The sequence below is a fragment of the Lytechinus variegatus genome, chromosome 2 (assembly GCF_018143015.1).
Source record: "Lytechinus variegatus isolate NC3 chromosome 2, Lvar_3.0, whole genome shotgun sequence".
Lineage (NCBI taxonomy): Eukaryota > Metazoa > Echinodermata > Echinoidea > Temnopleuroida > Toxopneustidae > Lytechinus > Lytechinus variegatus.
The window spans coordinates 63,292,604-63,314,394 of record NC_054741.1 but is presented as its reverse complement, the minus strand read 5'-3'; the positions used below and the strand labels follow the sequence as shown (position 1 = coordinate 63,314,394).

At 37.4% G+C, this 21,791-nt stretch overlaps 2 protein-coding genes across 2 annotated transcripts; one reads left to right on the top strand and one right to left on the bottom strand.

Annotated features, from left to right (window-relative positions):
* Window positions 1–2,507: 2,507 nt before the first annotated feature.
* Window positions 2,508–11,571, bottom strand: LOC121408598 (E3 ubiquitin-protein ligase RNF185-like). Its single transcript, XM_041600119.1, has 6 exons — window positions 11,485–11,571; window positions 7,654–8,093; window positions 7,075–7,206; window positions 6,722–6,776; window positions 5,532–5,652; window positions 2,508–4,257 (listed from the first exon to the last, which is right to left on the bottom strand). The coding sequence occupies exons 2-6, from the start codon at window positions 7,809–7,811 to the stop codon at window positions 4,160–4,162; spliced, it is 564 nt and encodes a 187-aa protein (XP_041456053.1). The 5' UTR covers window positions 7,812–8,093; window positions 11,485–11,571; the 3' UTR covers window positions 2,508–4,159.
* A 3,787-nt stretch (window positions 11,572–15,358) lies between these two features.
* LOC121409576 (4-galactosyl-N-acetylglucosaminide 3-alpha-L-fucosyltransferase 9-like) lies at window positions 15,359–19,954 on the top strand. Its single transcript, XM_041601489.1, has 2 exons — window positions 15,359–15,581; window positions 18,554–19,954. Exon 2 carries the CDS (start codon window positions 18,628–18,630, stop codon window positions 19,789–19,791), a length of 1,164 nt encoding a protein of 387 aa, XP_041457423.1. The 5' UTR covers window positions 15,359–15,581; window positions 18,554–18,627; the 3' UTR covers window positions 19,792–19,954.
* Window positions 19,955–21,791: the final 1,837 nt, after the last annotated feature.

The following is a 21,791-nucleotide window of genomic DNA, read 5'->3' as shown; positions in this document are numbered from 1 at the left end:
ATAAGGAATCAACATTAAGCACCGACACATGTGATATCTAACACGTGCCGTTGAAGAACACAAGTTCAAGTGTGACTCCTCGGAATTATCTTACCAATCCCGTTTCTTGTGACAAATGTAAATACGAAATTGCACACAGGACATTTTAGATCAAGTCCACCCCAGATAAAGGTTGATTTCAATAAAAAGAGAGAAATAAAGCAACCATAACACTGAAAATTTCATCAAAATCGGATGTAAAGTAAGAAAGTTATGACATTTTAAAGTTTCGCTCATTAAAAAAAAAACAGTTATAGGCACAACTCGGTGATATTCTAATGAGAGTCGATGATGTTCCTCACTATTTCTTTTGTTTTTTATGATTTGACAATAAGGCCCAAAATGATTGAACCAGAAATGTTAAATTAATGGTAATACCACATGTTCAGGGAGCAATAAAACTTTGTTTATCAGGACAATGGGGAGAAAATTTGAATATTTCATACAATAAAATACACAAGAAATAATGAGTGATGTCATCAGTCCCCTCATTTGCATACCAACTCCAACCAGGATGTAAATTTAACTGTTTTGTGAAATTAAGCGAAACTAAAAAATTATTCAAATCAACTTTTTGTTGGGGTGGACGTGTGAAAATTCAAGTCACACTTGACTGTAAAACGACTAGAGGGGGGGGGGGGGGCTTAGTAGGATTTCTGCAAAAAAGAGGGCAAGTCCTGTAAAACTAGCTCTGAATCATACAGGATGTATCTAAGATGGCCCATCCTATTGCAGCATATGAGATTTAATGACTTGAATAATTAAACAGCACCATATTATTAACATACTAGTAGATGTGATAGAGAATCTAAGAAACAATCAATATCCATACATACATGTAACCATATCTATAAAGTAAATACCAGTTTATCAGTGTACAATCAATGGTAAAAGAAACCACAATAATGTTTAGTCAACTATGCATACATTGAGCTTCCATAATCAAATAATCAGCAAAATCTTGGCAATTTATTTCCAAAACATAAAAAACAGGATTATATTATTTACCCTTCCAAGTCTCATTCCTGTGGTCGCAAGAGATTACTCTAAGACAGAGTTCTCAACATTTATATGATTGTTTACATTTACATCAAATAATATCCATTACATAAGCTTTTATCAAATCTTGAATCTTTTTTTTTGTACAATTGAATAGGATGTATCTTATTTTACATGGTATTGGTGTAAATGATGGGGAGCTGGTATTCAAAGGTGCAAGCGTCTGGTAATATCAGGGTAATATCAACAAAACTAATGACTTGAAAACTCACTGCTTCCTTCCTTGAACTAGTAAATGGGAACACATTAAAGCTATTCAAACAAAGTTTATCTGAATACAATCCTCATCAATGTCCAATTATTCTCCAAGAGAAAGACATTTCAAAACTTGTACACTATAAATCAATGACTGAAGGGCTGTTAACTAAAATATCTGAACGCATGACAAACTAGCAGCAAAAATTGCTTTGATTCTGACACCTGAGTGAAACTGGCTACAACTTGATATAGAAACACATCTTCCCTGTATATAAAGACAATAATCGCAATACATAATGAAATAAAATATATTCTGAGTATCTAATGAAGAATATCGTCGACAATTAACATACAAGGAAAGTTAGCTAGCCCTCCAACAGGAGCACTGTAATGCTGGATAGACTGGCTTGGAGGGGATATATCCATGGTAGGGGAGATCGGGGTTAGTTGGAACGTGGGGTAAGTTGAAACATTGTAATTTTCTTTAACGCCTGTAAAATAAATTTATGCAATACTACCCTCAATTTATTACTAATAATAATTTCAACTTACACAGCGTTCCAACTAACCCTGATCTCCCTACCCATGAGAGCATTTGCTCTTCCAGAATATAAGGAAATTGTGTCTGTGCTTTTACATAAAGAACTCCTACGTAGCGAAGTCATCACAAGTCATTGCACATGTGCTACATTCTCTCATCTGCTGCCAAAATGGAGTATTCAAAAACGGAAAATGTCAACTATATTTTACAATTCTTTTATCCCAAATCTAGGACCTGCACTCACATCCACTGGTTTTTGCATGTGCGAGGTCATTGGAAGTCGACTTCCCATGGCTGTACGCGTCACAGTATGATCTAAATAATTTTACTCCCTGTCAAAGAGACCGATCTTCTACATTGACACAAATGAGCAGTAGACGGGGACACCAAACGATAACACCCTACTGCTCTCTTGAACGAACTAGTAGAGCAACCAAGCCATAAAAGATTAAACATGCTTGGGGAATTTTTAAAATAATTTGATATCACCATCTCACTGAAAACTATTGCAACATTATTTACCACGACCATATGCATGTCGACAGTCAAACATACATGGAAATGTATAAACCATATATTTACAGTCAAACTATGGCATGTAAGTTTGATAAATGCAAACAATCTGTCATCATAATAATCAGTTCATCAAGGAACCCTTTTTCTCTCCGAGTCTGCCCTCAATAGAATCGGGTACATGCATCTTCAGGGGACTTTTATCGATTTCAAAATCAAATCTGAGTAATGGTCTGTGTGTGCTGTTGTTCATGCTAATCGCTATGTCACCAAAGGGCAGATGTACTCTCATCATGATGATTGAGGGCGCCCTTCAAATGTCTGACTGGACAGTGGGCGACACGAAATAGCTCTTGCAAGAATTGCTCCAGGTCTTATTGTGTCTAAGATGTGGGGTTGCATAGGGTTTATATTAGGTTTAGGATAGGGAATAGTGCTAATCCAGGGTTGAAGTTAGTCCTCCCATTACGGTGTGGAATTTCCATCGAAGCAATTGTCACTTGAGCCATTGTAACTGAATTGTGCATGGGCAGTGACACCTGTACATATACTTTTGGTGCAGGAGGGTGAGAGTAAACTTGGTAATTAAATACTCTTTTTAATCAATTTTTTTTTTGAGAGAGACTGGAAAAGTGGTTTGAAAAAAAATTCCATTGGTAAAAATAAGGCCAGAGACCTGCATTTTGCTCTCAACCTGCATACAGGAAGTCAGAATGACTTTCTTAATGTATATAATCTACAAAGATCGTAGTGTAAATGGCCTTGTGTGTTTTGTTCTTCCAGGGGTGAAATGCAGGTTACACAAATGACTGGGCACATTGAAAATGCCCTTCAAACGGGAGTTGTTTTTTAGAATAAAGATGATTACAAATTTATAGAGAAGGGCATTTCTGAGAAAAGTGAAGGAAAAATGGGGGAAAGTGAGGTCACTTGCCCTGTGCCAACCTCCTGGTTCCATGTATGGATTCTCCTAAAGGTACACAGGTTTGGATTACAAAGATATTTATACCACTGATGCACAAGAGAATGTGATCTTTACAAAGAATCTCTAAATGCTCATTAAAGCATGTGTGAAGGCCCCGTCATACTGTTCCGTGCAAGCCTTGCGTGTGACTTGTGAGTGACTTTTTTCTATCCGCATAGACAGTACCTCGCACGTATCTTTATCTCACATGCAATTGTCCACAAGCGCACGCAAGTCTGGTTTGCACGCAAAAAAGTTTTGAACATGCTCAAAACATTTTATAGGGTGAGCTGTGGGCAACCATCCACAACTCATCCACAAGGATTGCGCGGAACGGTGTGACAGATCCTAAAGAGCACTGCACACTATTCAGTACTATTAAGCAAGGTTCTTGAAGGGCAACCTCAACATTTGGATGCAATCAGTGAATTAAAGTATGATTTTCAAAGTTGGTGCTCAGACTGATGTCACAAGGTGTTGAAGCTATCTCTACAATAGTGCATTTTTTTGCAGAATAAAGTGCAGAATTAAGCACCAAGTTTAACACTTACACAATTGTCCATCCAATCACTTTTGAAAATATAAACATTTTACTACTGAAGTCCCAATAGATTATCATCAACCATCGCATGAATCCCTGAAGAATGCTTGGCTTGTTTAACGCCAGGGCTCTGTTTCATAGTTCACAAAATGCTAGAATACCATATGACAAATGGCTCTCGGCCAATCAACAGACTACTTTCAGTAGCTTTTAACAGCAGATTGTGGAAGTTGACATTGTTTGGTGAAACAGGGCCCTGGTTGCAAAAAAGCAGTAGTTTGATCTAACTCGGTCTTGACCAGCATCAGGCTACTAGCAACCAGAATACAAAGAGAAATGCTACCCACAGGAACACTTTGGATAAAAACTGCTCTTCGGGATTGCTAGGAACTTGTGGACGAGCTGTAAGAACAAAGCCAACAAGAAAGAAAAAAAAAGAGGGAGGGAAAGAGAGAGACACGAATAGGGGCAAGGGAGAGGAGGGAGAGAGGTGATGGAGTGAATGAAGGAGAGTTAAAAAAAAACTTTAATGATCATCTGTAAAACGTCTTATAATCTTGAGGTAGGGTTGGAATATAATTATATCATGGATCTTTCAAGGTTCAATTAAAGAGAATCAAATAGAAATGAAAACTGTAATGCATCAGGGTAGGTAAGAAGGATTAAAATGACAGGAATAAACATTCACAGATCCCCCTAAATTACTCCTGTGGCTTTTGTAAAGTGATAATGCAAAATATGACAGGTGAAACAAGTTTTCACTCAGAAATGTAAAAAAAAAAACACACAAAAAACCCATATAAAGTAATTTTGTTAAACACAAATTTGTTGAAAGATATACTGTGCTATAAATTTAACAATGTTATTTGTTTGTGAATGATTCATACTTGAAAATTAGGTGTACATATAAAAAACAATATGTTAAGAGAAGAAATATTCAGGACAAACGTTTTGTGATGACTACAATGTTAAATACTTTTGGCCCATCATTCAATAGCCATTCAAAAATATGGCTTAGAAATGTTTTCAGTTACCATCGATGAAAATGTTATAATTGAAGGTCCTTTACAATTGGCCCGGAAACCCGTCTGACAAGAATAAAAATTGATCCTATCAATCAACACTATAAAAATCCATTGAGGTCATAATTTTTCTTTTAATAGTCTATGAACTGTAAAGTAACACAAGAACCATGCTGTTGACTGGTCAAGTCAATGACAAAATCACATAAGTGTTCACAAATTAACATGGAACAGCATTATTAAAGATAAATGCCAGTTGTAGTAATGATCTAAAAATGGCTTTTTACAGAATCCAATATAATGACTACCAAAGTGTCTTTTCATATGAATAAAAAATATGTGCCAAAGGATTCTGGAAGATATTGTGTAATTGCTGAGAAATAAGCGCGGATTCGGGCACTTCCGTCGGGTCTTTCTTCCAACAATATGATATACACTGTCCCATGTGTGCCTATCTGTATTGGCGATCTTCAGTGTGATTGTTTTTCAGCTTAGATTTTATGATTTCACAAAGTGCAGTTTATGTAACTGTACCAGATCTAGATCGACGATGATATAGTAATACTTAACCTTGGTTTTACAGACTTTCTCACGAAATCAATGTTTTACTGCAACTTCTGTAATTTAGGTTTAAAAGACTTTCTTGATACTTACGTGGATGTCCTACTCGGCCATCACCTAGATTGAATGTTGATGCAAAGAAACCAAAAGGAAAGGCACCGATACCAAAGGACATGTGAAAACCACCATCTCCAAAACCAAAACCCTGGAATGGCTGTTAAAGTGAATACAAATGAGGATATATTAGAAATCATTTTAAGATGAAATTTTTACAATTTATTATGTAATGATTTTTATTATTCAAAATTAAGAAAAAAACACACACAAAAATATATCATTTTATATCTTCGAAATCCTAGGTAAAATTATGTATGGATAATTGCATCTCTACTGATGAACTTTAAATGAACAAAAAAGTTGAATGGAATTCCTGAGGTACATCAAGTTTACAAACTTGGTTAATATTCTTGCTATAAGAGAATTCTAAAGCACAGATTGTATAGCGCACCACAGAACTGTTTTAACCAATTGATTACAGAAAATTACTCTAAGTATTTTACTAGAATTTCTACAGGGAATAATCGGTTCCAATTAGATTTAATCAAAGAAATCGTTTAATGAAAGAAATGTATTATGTATATGACACAACTTTAAATGAACAATACTTTGGTCTGACATGCAATAGCAAAATGATGCATGAATTCTTAATTGCATGTGCTGATGTTGCAAATTTGGTCTCAGAAGTTACAAATGACTTATGAAAAAAAAAGACATGAAGTGGTGTAGTGAGTGCATTTTCCACCAACTCCAGCAATTTGGGGTTAAATTACATGCTTGTTACAGAGCTCTCACCTACTCAGACAACCTATAATAATATGGCCGGCGACTTTTAAAAAAGAAGTTGTAAATACACAAGTTACAACGAGTTATCTCACAGGAAAAAGTCCCAAATTGCAACTCACAAGGAGAGATAAAGTATGTCATAAAGCTGTTTATAAAAGCTACACATAACTTTGAGAAGTAAATGGAACATGAAGTGCTAAAGTGACCCAAAACTTTTGAATGACGTCTTTGCATACTATGACTGCATTTCATTTAACGAAAAGTATATCTTGCCCTAAAAATTGTGTTGATAGTCAAATGTACTCAGAAACTCAATTTTCAACTTTAACAACTAATGTACAGAAGACAAACAATTGGCCTGCCTTACTGTAATCATTAATAATATTGTGCATAACTTCACTGCCAAGTTTATGAAATAGCCCCCGGCAGAAATCACTTACCCCTTGTGTCTCTGGTTCATGTCTTTCTCCCTGTGGTCTGGGTGGCATCTTTTCTCTGTGAATGCAATGAAAGAATGTGAAAAAATATGAACTTGGTTCCCCTTCTATGGTTATTTTCATATTGACTCTAAAGTGTGGTGTATAGTCAAAGTGTTTTAATCTCATACGATCAAACCATCTTTACCCTGAACAAGTGCAAGTTACTGACATAGTCATTCCATCAAGCTGTGATGCCCTTGTAAAAGAAGAATACCAAAGATTTGAATCGGACATGTCACTTAATTGGTGCATTACAACTTACAATTATAATTGAATTCTAATTTTTTTCTAAATAAAGAGCAAATGTCACTTACCTGGGATCTTTTTGATTTGTACTTCCCCTGCCGTATAATGGAATAACCTTATCTCTGCTAATACCTGCTTTGCATACTGGACATACCTGTCTGTTTGGTCTGGTTTCAAGCCACTGGTATAAACAAGGCCAACTAAATGTTCATAAATAAGGGAGAAAAGACAAGGAAGCAGTTGTTATTGTTATGCACATACAGCGTATGTATTATTTGTAATGGACTTAATTCTTTTGACATATTTTTAAAATAGATAATAATTTAATTGATAACAATTGGATTTTTAAGAGGGCATGCATACGTGGATGTTTGTTGTCTTTGCTCTATTTGTAATGAAATTACTAAAAGGCACAATTCACGAACAACATTTAGTTTAACATGATGGCCCGTAGTTTGAACAGGTGCTATGTTTGATTTTGACACTGCATACATGTAGGCCTACATGTACGATGCCATATTTGTAATGCTTTCCTGAAGGACCTGAGAAATAACTCCCCCTCTTTGTAAGAAAGTATCAAATCTCTCATCATGTCAAGCTCAAATTGCCCATCATCAAGTATATTTGTGAAAAGACTTTCGACTCACCAGAATAAATGACCACATCTACTGACAACAGCATCTTTGGCAGTATCAAGACATATGTTGCACTCAAACAAGCTCTCTTGGCTACTTGGATCCTCTGCCGATGCTGATTCCCCATTGCTGGGCTTCTGGTTATTGTCCTCTGTACTGTTGCTTGCCATGGTGGAGATAGTATGTATTTCAAGAAATGTATTCTTCAAGGACTTTGAATCTATCTTGTGGAAAGTAAAACCTGCCTCTCAGAAAAGTTGCATCATTTAGAAATAATGGAGACTACGAGGTCATACTGGTCTGCTGGAACTTCTGTGTTTATGCTACTGAATTAGAAGGACCTGACGATACTGTGGGCTACATCCAGGCTGTGAGATGCATTATCAAGAATATCTGAATGTGCTTGTCATCAAGACGTCTTGTTGAATACTCTTAAAACTGCGGTGCATATACTGTTGGAGAAAAAAAGTGAAAAAAATGTCTTAATCTGAAGAAAAAATTTGAGTTGGTGTGATCAGTAAAGCAATGTTCATGCATTTCATGCAAACGTGCAGCTAAACGTATACATGGATGTAGTTGCACGTTTGCAAAATATTGATTGCTATCCATATCAAACGTACATTAAGACGGAGTCTAACCAAGTGAAAGACAAACTCAAATCCAAAATAGAGCTGTTTATGATGCCCGGTGTGGGTGAAATTCATATGATTGATTACATTAGAGAGCAAATCTATGAAAGAAATGAGCTAAAAATAGTGTTTAAAATGGACAAAATGAGCAAGAGTTTAGTATACTCTTAAGATAGGCCAATGGGCAAGCAATAAAAGTCCAGGTATCATAAACAAATGTTGCCAGCTGTCTATTCCTCTAGATGTTATGGAAAGAGTTCCATATGCACCCCCACCAGAAATAACGATTGTTAAGACATCCGGTTCGTTCATCTCAGATTTTTCTATCATTTTTTTTTACTGTTGCTTACCTTAGTTGGGATGCGAACTCACCCCGTTTTATCTGCAGTCAAGACCTCTTCCCGCTATGCTAGCGAGAAGCGCTGAAACCGGAAAGGGTATTTTAACGATTATCAGCCGATAGTTCAACTAGTCTAGACTCACAGACCCTTTACTGACTAAATAAACCGATGTCTATGGACAATTACATGCACTCGATCCTGCTCGAAATTTGACGGAATAAAGCCATATTTTGGTATGTATTTCAACTCTCCCATCATATACGTTCTTTATTATGGCTAGATATATTATTCTAAACCTTCTCCATGTTTTTATTTTTAATTTCAGTGGGGGGCATATGGAACTCTAGACCAAAAGCTTCAGTCTCTGTATTTTGGTTGTTCCACTGAACTACGTTGGCTCCACTCACCGATACATAGACTGAAGAGCTTGGAGGCCCGTACGTACAGCCAACGTATAAGTGAACTAATGTTTTATAGGTCGCAATTCAAAACTGTTTTTTAAGCGAAATTTACAGTTTCATGGTTTCCATTATCAGGGAAATATAAGTAATTGCGTACCTTGGACCGGAGTTATTGATAAAAATCCTCTGGATGGTCGAGAAATCTTTCATCTAAGACATTTTCACCTGAGCTGACGGTTTTTCTTGCAAGTTGCCATCTTGAATGACGTCATTATCGTTAACTTTTTAATGTCTCGATATATCGAATGTCGTCTGCTACCTGTGATCGTAGCGGTTTAGCTCGCATGTGGAGCAGATCGCCCAATTAGTATCGAAAGCAATATCAATATCACATTCGTAAATTGTCGATGCACTCTCCGTTTGTTTGTAATTTTGGCTGCTATTTTGGGAGTGATTCTGGTGTCCAAGTTGCAAGAAAACATTGGTAAAGTACCTTTTTCATACCTTTTGATACATTTCTTTGACATTTATTCTTTGATTATAAATTATAAATTGATATCTTGTAGTTGATAAATCCTTAGAGTGTAAATTCGATGTAAAAAATCACATCGAAGTCTGGACAGTTAATCGACAAAAGGGAGGATGTGATAACACATGCGAGCTCACACTAACACACTACCGTCGGTGAATGGGGATGATAGTAAAATGTCAGAAATTGTTGAATAAATCCCCAGAAACGGTTATTCCTGTCTAATGGAACTCTTGCTATTAAATGTTATTTTTAAAGCATTGAAATAAAGGTGTCCGGCAATACATGTAGGATACACACCGTGGGAAAAAGTATGGTGTGTGTTATCTTTGTGCAGGCTCCACTCCACTTCCGCTACACTACGCTCCACCTACACGAACAATGAGCCTGTGAACGTGCTCTGATATTCAGAGTGACAAAGGTGGGATTTTATGGGGGGGGGGGGAATATAAAATTCATGCAACATCACAAATTTTCAATTTAAAAAAACTAATATTCTTATTTTACAAAAAGTTTCACTTCTTTTCCATCCTAATATTAGTCTCAAAAATTGGTGATTTATACTATAGCCAACATGGAGTTCCTCACGCGTAAATAATTCGCTGACGATTTCAAACATGGCATATGTGAAGCTCCACGCTCAGACCCTCGCACAACGAACAATTGTCCATAGACTGTGTACAACGGATAGATCGTCTCCGCACAGCGATTCGAAGACCGCTGATTGGTCAATCGCGCAGATCACGTCATGACCACGTGGTCCCAAAAATAATTCCTTCGGACTGCGTGCGGAAGTATCGATAGCGATAACGATATCCAGTCACGTTGTGTACGCCGTAAATAGTTTTGGTTCGTGATCGGATCGCTCCGGTATCGATCGAAAATTATCGAAACTCTGCAATTTCATACATATTCACGCGACGCTCCGAAACCCGGAAGCCAATTGACTTTGTGCACGTTGCGATAGACTCTACAAATTCCAACGAACACGATGGCATATAGACGCTAATTCGTAAGATTTTGACGGAAAAGCAAGAAGTAATCGAAATTTGCTTACCTGTGCAGTATCGGTGAGAAAATAGATCCTCCGAGAATACCTTTCATAATTCATATAAAATACGGGAAAGTGAAATTCTAGGTCGATTTTGGTACGAGGTGATAGAGAATTGCACACTTGTTTTGGTGGAATTCTGTGTGGGGAAATAAAAGGCTTGCACTGCGCATGCTTACTATATTTTCATTCATAAATTGGTTCTCGGCAGGGGCTGGATGACGTCATGTAATAAGCAAAAATGTACGTTGTACACAATTGTTCGTTGTGCCTGCCCTTGTGCATGCACATGCCATGTTTTGAAATGGGCAGCGAATAATTTATACATGTGAGGAACTCAGTCCCTGTTGGCTCTAAATCACCAATTTTGAGACTGATCATGATGTTGCATGAATTATAAACCATATTTCCTATTTTCTCCTCCATTCACTTTGTACACAAGTCACAACTGTCGAGCTTGTCGATTTGTATCAGTACGCACACTTGAAGTTGTCATAAAAAAATGCGCGTATACAATTTACAAATCGCAGAGCTCGAGTGGTTCCCAAAACCACGATTTGGCCTGGAACTCTTTAGCTTTCCCACTTTTACTCTCTAGAAGCCTCCAGACTAGATACACTGCCATACAGACTGAAGCTTTTGGTCTTTGGCTGCCCGTCGCTGCACTGCACAGCACCTTCTTCACCGCCGACGCTCTCCCGGCGCCGGCCCAGTAACGTTAGTGTACCGTACCGTACAGTCGACTAAGCATGCTAAGCTATAAAGTCTCTTTAAAGTAGCAGCCCATTCTTTTTCGTGCTTACATAACTATCCTGAGATATAAATTGCTCTATCTCGTTTATGATATCATTTTATAATATATGCAAAAATGAAATGTGAATTGAAAACTGACCTTAATTCTAGCCAAACTACAGGGGAAAAAGAAAAATTTCAGGCATCAATCTCTGACTCTGCTCTGCTCTGGGATGTCCTCCTCAACTACTTGTCAATTACGTGTATAAGAAAACGCCCTCTTTTGTCTAATGTTGGAGAGCAGATCAGATAGGATGTTTTATACTTCTCTCAAATCAAAATACACATTCAAATTTCATGAAAAAGTTGTACAAATTACTTGAAACATAAATCCATATACCATACAAACATACATCGAACTTTAAAGATACCGGAAATTAATACTGACAACATGAGTTTCAAATATACATGATGTATTATGAAATGACAAGAGAGAAAAAAAATGCAATGATAAAAACAGTGATGTTCTCCCTCCCACCCTTAGTGTGTTTTTAATCAATTCTTTCAGTTACATTTACAACCAGCACTGAAATACAAAAATAAACTGACAATTAACCTCATGATACATCAAGGAACCAGTAAAATAAATAATTCATAAACATGTACACAAATCTATAGATTCAACAATAAAATATTAAAGGTGCACTTCTGAATTATATAATTTCTTTTTAGGGTGCTTATCCGTGTTTCATTTGAACTCAAATGCTCTTCCTCATGCTTTTACATCACTATTCCAAAGGAATCAACATTTGCATACTTACCCTACCCGATCGACAGTCTTTATTCTTTCACTTGCATATATTATATAGGTTGAGAACAGTACTAAGGAAATGAACAACAACAACAAAATTATATTCAAACATCACTAGAAAGCAAAGCTTCTTCTTCGATATAATGAAACAAACTGAAATTGCTATTTATTGGCATGCTCTATTGCATTTTTGTCCACAGAGCTAATTATCCAGAAGTTTCTAAAATTCTGTTGGATGGCAGCTGCTTACTTTATTTCTTTTGTTCTTTTATTTCTTTCTTTGTTTTTTGTCACGATTCTGTGTTGTGTTGTGTGTGTCTGTGTATTTGAGTTTTGTCAGACATGTATCAATCAGATATGATTATTTACGTCTGGACCGACCCCCCGGGGGGGGACCACTTACATTGACGAGTGGATACCATGCGCGACCAAAAAAACACGTAAAAAGGATGTCTTTTTCACGATAGGGCACGTTACGTACGTAACGTGATAAGGGTGTCAAAAACACAAAAATAATGAAAAAAGGGTATCTATTTCTCTAGGAAAATTACGTGTTTAGGGTCGAATTTGCGGGGATCATAAAACAAACTTAAAATATTTTATAAAGAATGTCCTGTTTGCCCCAACACTTCGTGTTTAGAGTCCGATTTGCGCGAGGTGTAGACGGTGGGGTCGTACTAAACCAAATAAGGTAAAGCCGACGACCGAAGGACCCGTAACAATAAAACATTCCTGTACTTGTTTAGGGGTTCATTTCTGGGAATATTTGCCAAGAGCATCGTTTTGTTTCCAATACTTGTTAAGGGTATGGTTTCACACGCCAATACTTGTTTAGGGGTGCATTTTCAAAATATGAAAATTACGTGTTTAGGGTGCTTTTCGAGACCCCATGGTCGCGCATGGTATCCACTCGTGAATGGAAGTGGCCCCCCGGGGACCGACCTTTGACGTCACCATCCAAAAGACGTGATCAGGGCTCGAACCTCGAACCTCTGCATCAATTTGTAACTTTCCCACAGCTTGGATTGTAACAGGCGCACGCCACAACGCCCAGTTGTTGTTTTTGTAGGGGTAATTTAATTGATAAAATGTCGTCACGTGTATTTTTATTAAGTAGTTAATGTATATAAAAAAGGAACCTTATCTACAAGCATTCTGCTTCTAAGGTTTCCTCCACTTTTCCGTTTTATGTATATGCATATGCTTGCTATTTTTACTTATATAGTCTACGTGTGTAGTGGTTGCTCAGCTTGTAAGTTATCAAAGTTTTGTAACATAACGGATTTGTGGAAATAAAACCTAAATGAAAATATAAAGATTTAAATCAATTAAACTGGTCCATTCATTTATCCAATTCACTGAAAGAAACTTAACAAATAAAAATAAAGAAAACCAATCCCACACACACATAAAAAATATCCTTGTCCTTTACGTCCCCTCCGATCCCCATCCAATCCTCCCCAGCCCCACCATATAGGCGCCCCCCCAAAAAAAATGACCCAGGCAAGCCCCCGCAAGTATAACTTATACAGAATAAAAAAAAAGAACATTGGAATCTGCACTGCCATATGGCACAACGCAACCATATTCTCTCTCCCTAAGCTTATACAACGTATACATTGATGGAAGAGAGAAGAGAAAAAGAGAGAAGTACTAATGAAGAGGAGGAAGAAGAAGAAAACGGAAAAAGGTAACTCTGTCATTCATTCGAAATCAAAAGCCTCCCATTTTAAAGATGACGTATTAAGAAGAATAAAAAACTTATTAGAATTTTAGAATCATTTGATTTATGACGTAATTGCAATCAGCTTTCTTACATATCGAATGGTAATAAAAAACAATGAAATTTCATTTTCTCAGAAAAATTGATAATAGTTTTTATTGTGGCATTCAGCACATCTCTAGACAAATCATTTCACACCCCTTCCTAAAAAGAAAACAAAATAAGTTATCACGAACCATTAAAAATTTGAAATTCACGCATTTTATAATGCATAGCATGGGACAGATGCTCGTTTATGACGTCACAAATCCAAAACTTAAGATTTTAATAACTTCCTTAATCTTTAATGGATTTTCCTCAAACCTTCAGCAGTATTCACATGCCCATCCATACTAAACGAATGTGAACAGGTTCAAGTTCTACTTCTATCCTATTTTTATTTCTAAACACCCCCTAAACTATGTTTCTCTGTGTGCAAAATAACCCCCTAAACAACCCTTGGGGTCTATTCACACATACTGGCCCCTAAGCAAGTTTTCCCGCCGTTTCCAAGGCCCGTTCCCAGGGCTCGGGTACCAGGGCCGTTGCTTTATGATCGGGAAGAGCCCGAACACTTTTCAGAAACGAGGAGGAAAAAGCTCCGGGAAAAGCTTTTGAAAATAAAACATACCCTATACGTTTGACCCCGCGAATGACTATATCTTTCAAAACTGAAAAAAACCCACCCATTTAAACGCATTTTTTGGTCACGTACACAATATATTTGACTGCCCCCCCCGGAGAAATCCCAGCTAGAAAAAGTTAGTTTATTTTTATCACTCTCTTCTCCTCTTCCCCTTTCCTCCTCTCTCACGTACACCCCTCCTCGGCCCTCTTACCCAATTCTTGTAAAGAATCTTTCATATAGACCACCCTTCAGGCTACATAGTTTTTTTTATTACACTCCCATTATCTTCCGCATTGTGGACTCACTCTCCATTGATCGTCGGTGTATGTCATTCGGTAAGTAAATAAGGCTTAAAATAGCTTAATATGCAATTAAAGGAACAGTCTTTTTTAATTATAATAAATTGAATAGGGAAGGGAAATCTTGATGGAGAGAGTGGAGGGAGTGAGAGGAGAAGTAGAAAGAGATGGAGGGGGAGAGACAGATAGAGAAGGAGACACGATAATAAGAAATTAGTAAAATTAGTAAAAAAAAATGTGAAAAATACATCGGTCTATGTTATGGAGACTGCGGCGTTTAGCTTTTTCGAATAAACAGTATAATGAAACTAAATTGGAACAAGCAAGAAGGTCAATGGAAGGCCAGATCGCCGTCAATGCTAAAGTTTTTAACTCCCAATGCTAAAGTTAAAACCCAAAACAAACAAATATACAAAAAACACGATAAACTTTCTCCATTTCACAATACTTCCTTATGTTACGTAATCGTATAACTAGTTTCAGGTCGTACGTGAAGTGAAATCTTGCAACCAGCTTATCTCACGCAAAGCAAATATTTTGTGGGTACACAACTGATGTATGGTATGTAAACCAATTGGGCAGTATGTATGACTGGCTTTGGTTCGACTATGGATATACTCCTTGGTCTGTAGATGTACATGATGAGCTAAAATAAGGCGATGTCTACCAGCTGATTTGGAGGCAGAATATCGAAATTGGTATGCTCAACAGAACGCACAGACTCTCATCAGCTGGGCCGATTGCAGGCAGTGAGAATGTAAGTAGATCTTACTCAATAATAATTTATATTTCGCCAACATGCACAGAAGTAAATTCCGGCTATACCTAAAAATGGCAGAATGTGGAAAACGCATTCGTCGAAATAACTTGGTTGAAGAATTTTTTTTACTCAATATCCAATTTGGAGGACTGAAAGTTACTTCAGAACTATATCATCGAACCATGCAAGTCGTGATAAAAAAACATGCTAAGTGTCAAGATTTTATTTGCCGGGATTATTTAGATCACCACGCACGTATCCAGTGATGAAAAGATGAAAAGTTATATAGAAAAACCTAGTTCAGTATTTGAACGTTCACAAGAAAGGAAATATCATAAAAATGATGCTCTTGACTTTTGAAATATTTTGTTTCGCTTACAAATGTAACGATTTGATAGCAAAATAGTGAAGGAATATCCACCGGGGACTTTTTTTGCCCAAAACTTATTATTAATATAGGCCCAAATTTCTGCAATTTCGTCTCTTTTAATTAGGGGGGTTTTGTAATTATAATTATGTGAATACTGATAATTTTAATATTTCAGCTGTAACTACATGTAGAATTAAAAATTAGTCACAATTGTTGTGTTGGAAAAGAGAAAAGTAAGAAAAACAAAATGTGGTGAAAGTTTGAAAGAAACCGGACAAACAAGTTTATCCCCAAGACTATTTATTTCAAATTTGCATCTGGGTATAGGCAGGGGCGGAAATCTCTCCCAAGAGCTAGGGGGGAACAAGAGGCTGGAAAATTTGACCAAAAAAGGCCTATCATCCCAAAAGTAAAGTCATCTCGTCCTAAAATAATGTTTTATTTCGATTTTGAATGATGTATTTCTTACCATCATAAAAGACCACAAATAGTAGGGGGACATTTGTTATTGTGTCCCCTCTACTATTTTGAGTAGGGGGGGGGACGTCCCCCCTGTCCCCCAGGGATTTCCGCCCATGTGGGTGTGCTTATTATGATATAGGGGGCAAGGACAACTTTCCCTTAGGCCATGGACTTCTAGGATTTTGTGATTTTCTCCTAAGTATCCTTTGCCCTGGGGCAGTGAATTAATCTAAATATAAACCAGACATGTCGTTTATGTCCTCATAGAAGAAAAATATAGATAGAAGTAAAGCTTTTGAAAAAAAAAAGCTTTGAGATTAGACCTTGCCTTACATCACTATGACATCACAAATGCGGCAAATTTGAAGTCTCCGGCCACGAGTATACAGTGGTTACCTATTTTTACTTTTTTTAATATTCATAAAATTCTTAACTGTTTGTCCGATTTTATTCAACTTTCATCCATCAACTTGTCAGAATTTAATTTTCTTTTTCCTCTAAAAACATCTTTTTATTTGGGTTGGATTCGCTTTTGAACTTTTTTTTTACTTAAAACTTGATTTTCCTCCTAACATGAAGGTTCTGAGGTCAGGGGTAATGAATACAAACTTTATATGCAATGTACGTATGATGTGAATGCAAAAAAAAAGCACAAATACGGACGAGATGAAAATGAAAATTATCCAGCGCTTTATCATTTTTTTCAGAAAATAAGAGGCATTCTAGATTAATGATTCAACCGCAGTCAGATCTGATTGCAAAAAATAGTGGCAAAAAGAAACGATATGTCTCGCAAAAACCGAAGGGCAAGCTTGCAGGGAGAATACATTCCTTCCCACGCATAGCTTTACAGTGATATCAAAGTGGCGGGAATTATAAGTTTCATCAAGTTCTAAACCAAATGCTGTAATGTTCATTCTCTATATAGTACCTTCACCACTTGCATGTCTAAGATTACAAAGCTGTATTAGGAGGAAAATGACGCAAAAATGGAAGAGACGCGAGCCAAAGGGATTTTCCTTCTTAAGCGAGGTGCGGAAACCTCTGATATATCGGTGTTTTTTTGAATGGGGAGATGTATAATTTCTTGGGCTCATATATTAGATGTGCAGGGATATACCATAAGTTTCATCGTAAATGAATAGAAGTATCGTACTTCCTTTCTCTCTAGGCGGTACAAATTTTATAACCTGCTTGCCTCCAAATATTTATTATGCCTATCGTAGTGGTGAGCTCAAAATCGGGAGAAGCAGGGGCCGCGGAAGGGGGGGGGGGGTGGCTTCAGCCCCCAGTTTTTTCCAAAACCGAGTACAAAAACGAGAAAATACCATATGATTGTGATTTTTGCATGCTCAGCCCCCCCCCTTGGAAACCGTTCCGCGGCCTCTGAGAAGTACGCACTTACCCTGGAATCGAGTGGCGTTTTATATATAAGACAGGGTTTACCAGCTCCAAGTTCGACGATCGCGGAAAGAAGATGATCGCTCTCTTATACTTCGGCATATATTTTACAGAAGTTGCTAGCAAGATAATACACTAGTCCTTTGTAGCCCACGCGGGATATATTAAATTTGAAAGAGCTCACGTTTGGGTTATTCTATAAGTTCATTTCAAAATAATAACCGTCTAAATTGCCTTTGTTGCAGAAACGGAATTGATCAACGTTCCCTAAGGATAAAAAATGATGTGCATTACTTTGGTGTGAAAGTGCTTACTTGTCCCCGCCTAGTGACCTAAACATCAAGAATGGAAGAGGCAAGATGATTTTGGAAAGGATTCACTACAGCGAGTAAATTTACTGAAAATATCAATTTCTATTAAATCATATCATATCCATGATGAAATATAACACTGCTTTGATCAGAAAAGGTGTTTATTTTTTTCGATCATGGGGGGGGGGGCATGGGTAAGGTGGAAAATGCAAATGCAAAAAGATTTGGGAAGCAAGCTGAAGCAATTATGATGACATTTCTTGTAAATACACATGCGTATTTTCACGATATAACATTTCTATCACAAGGATATGATATATCTCGTCTGAGAGACTAGGGGGCTATTATTATTGGTGGTTCAACTGCGTATTTCATCAGTCGCTATTTTGACCACAAGGTATTTTCCTTTTCTTCCTTTTCCCTAGATTGAGCTCACAAGGCCTTCCAAGGCAAGGTATAAATTCATCAATTCTGTCCCATTCTGTTGTGGTCGAAAATTATGTGGAAGTTGGTGAGAAAATTCGTTGCAGTGAGTATGATCTGCTTTTCTCTCATTGGCTGTTTGGTCATCTGGATAACCAATGAGCCTAAGCCGGACAAAGGATATCACTCGAAAGACAAAAGATCCAGGTTCTTTGCTCAGAGGCCGTTGCTGACGTCGAAGTGCACGAGGCAACTTCAGTTGTGGACAAATGCAAAGATTCACGGTTATTCAAACGAGCCCTTCCGATTTCAGTGTCCAGGTGTTCCTTGCGAAGCATCCATCGTAGCTAACACCAACCTCTCGACGACCAAACTGAGCGATGGAGTGGTTTTCTTTTCTGATGCGGAATGGGGGTGGGATAAGATGCATTCTGCGCGCCCGCATGGTCAAAAGTGGTTGTTCTACAGCCGAGAAAGTCCCACAAGGACCCGTCCCGGTGTTATGCCACCAATAGAATACAATAATGACTCCTATGATTACACAATGACTTATCGACAAGATTCTGATTTTCCTGCTGGGTTTGGTTATTATAATGACACAAACCCTGAAATAGAAGCAGACGATGATCAAAACTGGGCAGCAGAAAAAACAAATATTCTGATCGCACCCGCGGCAGATTGCCAACCGGCGACTTGGAAGCGTGACAGCTTTATCAAGGAACTGAAAGAATTTGTACCAGTTGACCTGTACGGGGAATGCCCAGACCCCGAGAACAGGCCATGCGAAGAGTCCGAGGGATGTCTAGAGAAATTGAGATTTTACAAGTTTTCACTTGCACTGGAGAACAGTCGATGTCGCGATTTCATCACAGAAAAGTTTTTCATGAGCCTTGCGAGCGGGACGGTGCCTATTGTCGACGGACCACCCCGCGAAGACTACGAACGGGTCGGCCCTCCAAACTCCTTTATCCACGTCAGTGACTTTGGGTCCGTTCAGGAACTGGCGGACTATATCAAGCTTGTAGACAGTAACGATAAACTCTACAATCGCTTCTTCGATTGGAAGAAGCGAGGGAAGGTGGTCACTGTCAGCGTGGCGGATCTTTTTGGTACAAAAAACATATGCCCCATTTTCCAGCGAATGTACGATGACGAAATGAAAGGAGCTAGCATAGATTCAGCTATAAAACCAAAGATGTCAAATTGGGAAGAATGGTGGCTGGGCTCATGCTCGTATTAACTTGAATCATATAAATATTTAAAATGATGAATTTAATCTTAATCGATGAAAAATTGAAATGTACCGTATGCTTATAGTTTATGTGATCTGTAACTATGATTTAAATCTACGGTGCGTCCTTTAACCTGAAAACATGTTAAGTTATTAAAATCTTTAATATATCCCCAACTGTAACGATGAAAATCAGTAATCTGGAAAAAGTGTAAGGTCCTGTAAATGTGTGACTTCAAGTTTGGTGTTGTGGCTGTCGTTGGTGTCGTCACAACACCAACACCAGACTTCAACATCGTACTAATGTTGAAATCACCCAATATCCTCAGATGTTTTATAACAAAGGAGGAAATTCAATTAAAACTGACATCTGTTCCTCAATATGTGTGGATTGTTTTTGTAAACATTGTACGTCATTCAGGATTTAAAGAGAAGTGGGGAATACACGCAAAAATACTTGTGTTAATTTAACACCAGCTCTGTATAGGAAAAGACAAGAGGTGTTGAGACAGCACCATTGGCTTTAGGCCAACACCAGATTTGAACAACAACAGCAATGGCCTTTGAACAACACTAAACAGTGTTAAACCTGCAATATAGGTTTAATTCTTGCCTGGTGTTGTTTACAACACTTCCCTGGTGTTTCTCAATATAGATACCCGGCTGGTGTTAAATCAACATTGTTATTTTTACAGTGTATGGATATGTTTTGGAAGTGTGATCGCGTATTGCTCAGTTATTTTCTGTCATAATCATTTTCGTTATTTTCTTAATCTTTGTCCAATTTCTCTTGGTATTTTATTAATATTCATTTCTTGTTTTCACACATGCAAACTTGTTCAAAAGGGTCCATTGTAATTGAAACCTATCCACATGTAGCCGGGAGGGGTGGGGGATTTCGCCATAAATCTGTAACAGAACTTGTAAGTGCATGTCAAATCCAAAATTATTTTCATAAAAGTGCCCAGACCAACATTTTGAAACTACATTAAAAGACAAGTCCAATTCTGATTTTATACATCAAGAAGCATTACAAAGCAATGGATTAAAAATAAATTTGAATAACTTTGGTATAATTACAGTACCAAACTTTGGAGATTATAACATTTTTCTTTGATGCAACATGCCCCATCATAGCTAAATCCACTCAATCTACTCTCAATTAGGTTCAATTAATGTTTGGTGACTTTGGTCCAACCATCATTTGGCCTAATACTCAACTTTCGGTCAGAGGCGGCGGAACATCAGGTTCGAACAAAGAAAGTGGAGGGGCACCTTTTGTCTGCCAAACAATAAGTGCCCCTCCACTTTCATTGTATGAGTCTTGATGTTCCAGTACCTCTGCTTTCAGTCTAATGTCCAGATAGATGGTTTATTTGCCACTTCATCTTCTTATTTTTTTCACAATTTCTCAAATGAAAATTGGTTCATAAATCGTGCATCTTATTACATAGACTAAGTGGTGTTAGGATATGAGATGAAATTGGAATAGCCTACTTGGAAATGAGACAAAATTGTGAATATAGGCTGAATGGTAATTAGACCAAATAAAAGGTACAGTGGGTGTAGACCAAATGGCACTTTACCTTTGAAGTGTATACAAATGCAAATCGACATTAGTGGTGGGATTTGTCTCTCTCACCATGTATGAACACTGCTTACCAGGGTGACCAGATTTCACAAAATGATATACAGGACAGTCGACAAAAAGGATCAACAAAGATACACATTGTTAGACTTGTGAAAAATATAAAGAATTGAAAGGGAGGGTAAACGAAAGAATGAAGGAGAGAAAGAAAAGACAAAAGAAAAGAGATGAATTGAAAAGAAATAAAGAAAAAACGAACTGAAGGGGAAAAAGAAGAGAAAAAATAAAGAAAGTTAGAATAAAAGAAAGAATAAGAGAGAAAAGGTTTCCCTCATTCTTTGAAATGAATATAGAAAGAAAGAAAGAAAGAAAAAGAAAGGAAGGGAAGATGAATAAATGTGTGAAAGATAAAATAAAGGAG